Source organism: Phalaenopsis equestris, unplaced genomic scaffold (assembly GCF_001263595.1).
Source record: "Phalaenopsis equestris unplaced genomic scaffold, ASM126359v1 Scaffold232323, whole genome shotgun sequence".
Lineage (NCBI taxonomy): Eukaryota > Viridiplantae > Streptophyta > Magnoliopsida > Asparagales > Orchidaceae > Phalaenopsis > Phalaenopsis equestris.
The window spans coordinates 16546-22524 of record NW_018250289.1 but is presented as its reverse complement, the minus strand read 5'-3'; the positions used below and the strand labels follow the sequence as shown (position 1 = coordinate 22524).

The window sequence follows — 5979 nt, the reverse complement described above, 5'->3', positions numbered from 1 at the left end:
AATCCAAAAGGCATTCTTCAAAAAGCAAAAGTTCCAAAAGGACTAGTAAATGTTGTCTTTTCTTGATCCTCAAGAGCAATAGGAATTTGATGGTAACTGGTATATCCATCTAAAAAATAAAAAATATTTGTGCCCAACAAGTCTATCTACTATCTGATCTAAAAAGGGTAAAGGGAAGTGATCTTTCATGGTGGCAATATTTAATTTTCTGTAATCAATGTAAATACGCCACCAAGTAACTTATCTGATAGGTATTAATTCATTATTTTAATTCATTATTATTAATTCATTATTTTCTTATGTTTCAACAGTCACTCCTCCTTTCTTAGGAACACAATGAATTGGACTTACCCACGCACTATTTGAAATAGGACATATAATTCTAATGTCTAATCATTTCAAAATTTCAAAATAAAATTTCTTTCTTAACTACTTCTTTCATCATCGGATTTAATCTCCTTTGTAGATCAACTCTTGGTTTATATTGTTCATCTATTATAATTCTATGCATACAGATTGAAGGACTCGTTCCCTTAGTATCAGCTAGGGCCCAACCAAAAGCTTTTTTATATCTTTTCAATGTATCTAACAGTCTTTGTTCTTGCAAATCATTTAATTCTGAAGATATAATAACCTATAATGTGGATGAGTCTCCTAAAAATACATACTTCAAGTGGCTAGGCAGTATTTTTTACTCAAGTTCATGTGGTTTTTTTTATAATTGATGGAAATAGATTCTTATCAGCATTTTCCATAATATCCAACATCTCAAATCTTTCCTAAACATAATCTAATTCTTAATTTTCTAATTCATCTAGAATAAGTTGGTCACTCTCTTCAAATCGTTCTTTCTCTTCAAAATGTTCTTTAAAATGTTCTACTTCTTCCAAATGCTTTTTATCTTCAAAATGTTCGTTAAAATGTTCGTTCAGCAGATGTTCAATAATTTCCATGTGAAAAAATTCATTATCTCTTTCAACAGTAGGGTATTTCATAGATTTTGCAATGTTAAAAGTCACTTCCTGATCATTAACTCTCATAGTTAATTCTTCTTTTTGAACATCTATCATATCTTTTCCAGTAGCTAGAAATGGTCTCCCTAAAATAATTGATATTTCTTTATCTTCCTCCATATCTAAAATAATGAAATCCACAAGAAAGATAAATTTATCCACTTTTACTAAGACATCTTCTATAACTCCTTATGATATGTAACTGAACGATCTGCTAATTGTAGAGTTTCTACGCGCACACACGCACGCACGTATTGGTTACTAAACATGAAATAAAGGAAGCAAAATGTTATCATTTGACATTAATATCTTCTCATTGTGTAAGGTCCTTAGGCTTTGGGTTAATTTAATTCAGCAGATTTATAAATTTGATGTTACTTATCCCAATTCTTTTCTATTCACGTTCTGCTGCTAAAGTTCTTGGGTATGTAATTTTGATCTATATGTTTTTGTTTCCTGTTTATCAGGTAGAAGTTAAGAGAGCTAGATCAAGATCAGAAGAACGGAGGCGTTATCAATCAGCTTATCATCAAAGTTCAGTGCAAAGTACTAACAACATGAATAACAACAACAGTAGCATTACTTCCAGAAAGATTTTTGTAGGTGGATTGCCATCTAATATTACTGAAGATGAGTTTAGGAGTTACTTTGAGAAATTTGGATCCGTGAATGATGTTGTTATCATGAATGACAGTGAAACACAGCGGCCAAGAGGCTTTGGCTTTATAACCTTTGCTTCAGAATCAGCAGCACAGAATGCGACACAGAAGAGGTTCCATGAGCTGAACAAAAAAACTGTAGAGGTTAAAATAGCTGTTCCCAAGGATATTAACCACACTTGCAGCAGTAATTATAACAACACGAATGATAATTCTTATCAGAATTATCTTCCTTGGGGGTATCCACCTTATGGTCCGGAATATGGGTATTATCATGGTTATGAATCACAATTCCTTCCTGGTTTTGGATTTGGTCCAGTTGGCTATGATGGAGGATATACATATGACGGCTATAGTGCAATTGGTTATGGCGCTCTGTATTCATGTCCAATGCTCGCATGGAATGGACCTGCCCTGATGACTGTAAAACAGGTTTTGGTTCCTTATGGTGATGCTTCTTTCTACCCTGGATATGTAAATGCATGGTCTGATGGTTATATGAGGATGGCTGATGGAGGACATAATGGCGCTCAGTGGCTTGGAAAGTTGAATCATACTGGCACCCTTCTGCATACGATAGACCTTGCAGATACAATATCTTTGGGGCTTCAGAATGTCAGGATTAATGGTGCTGAATAATCTTTTAGATGTTCAGCTCTACGCCATTTCGATTCGCTTTGTAGTTAATGCTATACTTCTCTCTTTAAATCTCTTTCAAGCTTCATATATTGACTCTTTATCAATCTGACAAAATGATGTTATTTCAATTCTAAGTTTAGCAGTTTTGGATAGAGGGAAATATTTGGATAGAAATTTCTGTGAAAGTTCTCCCCAAGTTCTAATAGATCCAGGTGCTAACGAATTTAACCACTTCTTAGCCTTAAAAAGGAAAAAGTCTAAGTCTAACATCATCGTTTGAAACTCTGTCATTTTTAAAAGTAGCATACAGTTCTAAAAAACTAGCGAGGTGTAAATTAGGATCTTCATTTGGTGTACCTCCAAATTGATTGTTTTGTACCATTTGGATAATATCAGGTTTAAGTTCAAATGAATTAGCAGCTACATCAGGATTTTGGATAGATAAGTGAATTTCATCTGCTGTAGGATTTGCATAATCTCGTAAGGGTCTAGGTTGGTGTTCATTATCTATTCCTTGATTGATCAGATTATTTTCCATTGTATTTTTCCATTGTATCAGAATTGATCAGAATTGCTAGGTTCTCTTCTTAATCTTCTAATCCTTCTAACTGTGCATTCTAATTCTGAATCGTATGGTATAAGATTTTCAGGTCCAAATTTACGCATACAATTTAAAATCAGTAGTCAGTAATACAATTATCTAAATAGAAGAATAAGTTGCAATTCAAGTAAAAATTTTCTAATAATCCTAATTTGTCCGTTACTCTAATCATGATTTGACTCACTCGCTCAATCACTCCCCAACAACGACGCCAAAAACTTTGACTATAGATTTGATAAAAATGTATATATAAAATATTCAATAATGGTAAAGTCACACTTATCAACCCAGGTATACGTATCGCTCAAGTAATATAGAACTCTAATGGAGTCTTAGATATCGATCCCACAAGGAGTGGTTTAGAACTGCGAAATAAGTTTTTAGAAAAGCAATACTTTAATCACAAAAATTTAGAAAAGCAAGACTTTAATCACAACTTATCTGTTCAATTTGCTTATCTGTCACTAATAGGCAATTAAAATAAGTATGTAATTTTAATAACTATTAAATAACTAACGATACTAATGAGTGTTTAATTGTGATTTTCAATATATAATAAAGCAACATTTTCCTTATTAAGAAACTATAGTGAACAGATAAAGTGAATTAGTTCAATTTAGATTGTGCTAAATAGGAGCATACCTATTCTTTACCCTTTGGTCCAGACATAAAGAACATTGACTAATCCCAGGCTTGTTTACTGAATCTGTGGCTAGGCTGGGAGGATACCGGCTCTCACTTCGGAGCTCCCACGTTCCCCTCATCTAAGGGCTAACATCTGCACTTCAGCACCCAAACGATAGGACCGAATTGGGGATTTTAGTCTATCACTCTAAAATCTCCAATTCTACGCCCGTTTATTTATTTGCACCTAACTTCCAAGGGCTTTGACCTCCCTGAATCTTGGATGTAATCTTCACTTTAGTTGTAAAACTCAACATATTTTAACAAATTAATTGGCTAGATTGAAAGTAAATCAAGATCGAAGAGAAAAGATCATCACAATTTTTTAAATATTTTCTTGCTTCACCAATTCAAATCACCATTTCACAAATCTCGAGACAAAAAGAAAAACAGAGAAAACTACTCAAATCTCATGGGGAAAACACAACAAAACTTGAAATTCATATATAAAATCAAAGTCATACAAACTACAACAAGTAAATAACTTATCTCTAATTTTTCCCCAAGAACATTCCTCAAAGTTCATCTTAATCTCTTCCTTTCTTTACAGCACACACAATTCCTCTATGAAGTAGCAAGGAGGAAGAAATTTCTTACTTTCCCTCCACTCTTACAATCTCTCGAAGAATTTCTCACAATATTGGAATCTTTCTAATCTCTAGGAACTCTCTCTAGCACTTCCTTTTCTCTTTAGATTCTCCCCCCTTTTAATTTTCGGCCAAAATAGTCTATTAAAGTTATGGATGAGCTTTCCTAAGAGTTGCTTAAGCATCCCTTCAAAATTTGGCCTTATCCAAAGCTTGAGTAGGCATAACTGTCAAGCTCGCCGTCGGCGGCCTCGAGAGCGCCGTCGACGGACTTCTGAAGAAGTTTGTCCTGTAGCTCGTTAAAAACTCGTCGTCGGTAGGGTCGAGGACGCCGTCGGCGGCCTAGTTCAAATCTTCACATTTTGGTCCTTTTCACTCCAAATTTGCTCTTTTTTGCATCTTTTTGCTTTAATGACCCTAATTCATCATTCCTGCAATAAAACATCAAAAATACCTTTTTTTAAAGTGCAATATCATTAAAAGCAGTATAAAATAAGTATGAAAATCTCAACATATTTTTCTTGGGTCAACTAGTCCTTCAGAACCTGAATTATACATACACTATTACAAAACAACATAAAATAAAACACATAAAACAAAAACTTTATATAAAAACAATAATAAAATTTTCCTATAATAAATCTTAAAGTTTAAATAAGAATTTCTAGAAATTAAAATTTTGCTTTCTTAAATTTTCTTTAAATTTTATTTTTCAATACAAAACAGTTCAATTTCAATCCTTGGCAACGACACCAAGAACTTGATCCCGACTGTCTATATGCAACAGTATTACAATGTATGTCATTATACTTTTAACTTTTATTTCCTACTTTGCAACGACACCAAAAGCTTGACTCGAAAGAAAGTAAGATTTCTGCTTTTATATTTATACGTTTGGATATTACTCAAGTGTATGTATCGTTATTAAGTAATATAGGACTTTTAATTAAACCTCAAATATCGAACCCACAGGGTCTGATTAGAGTCATAACAAACCTCTCTTTTAAAAAGACACTTACTCAAGCTATAGATATTATCATAGGAATGAAAGTTAGTTTTTTTTTGGATGTTTTTGATAATTGAAAACAAAATAACAATGAACAAAATATAACTTGAATTTTTGTAAGATAAAAGCACTAAATATAAAATATTATTTCCCTTATCATGAATCAGTAACAAGTATAGGAATTTTGTAGTGGAAGTATTTAAATTGTGCTTTGTCAAACTAGAACAATATTATTCTTTACCCTTACTAGAGATGTTATAAATTATATTGGCTAATTTAACGTTAGAATAGTTTTGAGAACCAGAATTGGCTAATTTAACGTTAGAATAGTTTTGAGAACCAGATAGGTAGGGAAGACACTAGCTCTCACTCTAGAGTTCCCTCTTCTCCCTCCACTTGGGGACTAACATCTTGTATTAAAACTTAATACAATAAACCAAGTTGGGGGCTTTAGTATGTCACTCTAAACTTCTCTAACTCAACACCCTTCAAATTTTATTTTGCTATTTATTTGCACTCAATCATATGAAATACATTCTCATGTTATTCTTACCAATTATTGATTGAGACAATACCATCACAAATCTTACATGTTCTCACAACAAATTTTAACAACTTAGTGGGCCAAATCAAGAAGTAAATGAAGTACATGAATTTAAATTATCACAAATTATTTCAACATTAAAGATCAATACTTTCCGAAACTTTAACCACTTATCATTTTAAGGAAAAAGATAAAGAAAACTACTCAAAATTCATGGAGAAATCAGAAGCACAATCTTGTTTAAAA

The 5979-nt window shown here is 32.6% G+C and overlaps 1 protein-coding gene across 1 annotated transcript; it reads left to right on the top strand.

Annotated features, from left to right (window-relative positions):
• Nucleotides 1-1485: 1485 nt before the first annotated feature.
• Nucleotides 1486-2364, top strand: LOC110038261 (RNA-binding protein 1-like). The gene has a single exon (XM_020743040.1). The coding sequence runs from the start codon at nt 1571-1573 to the stop codon at nt 2309-2311; it is 741 nt and encodes a 246-aa protein (XP_020598699.1). The 5' UTR covers nt 1486-1570; the 3' UTR covers nt 2312-2364.
• The last annotated feature ends 3615 nt before the right edge of the window (nt 2365-5979 follow it).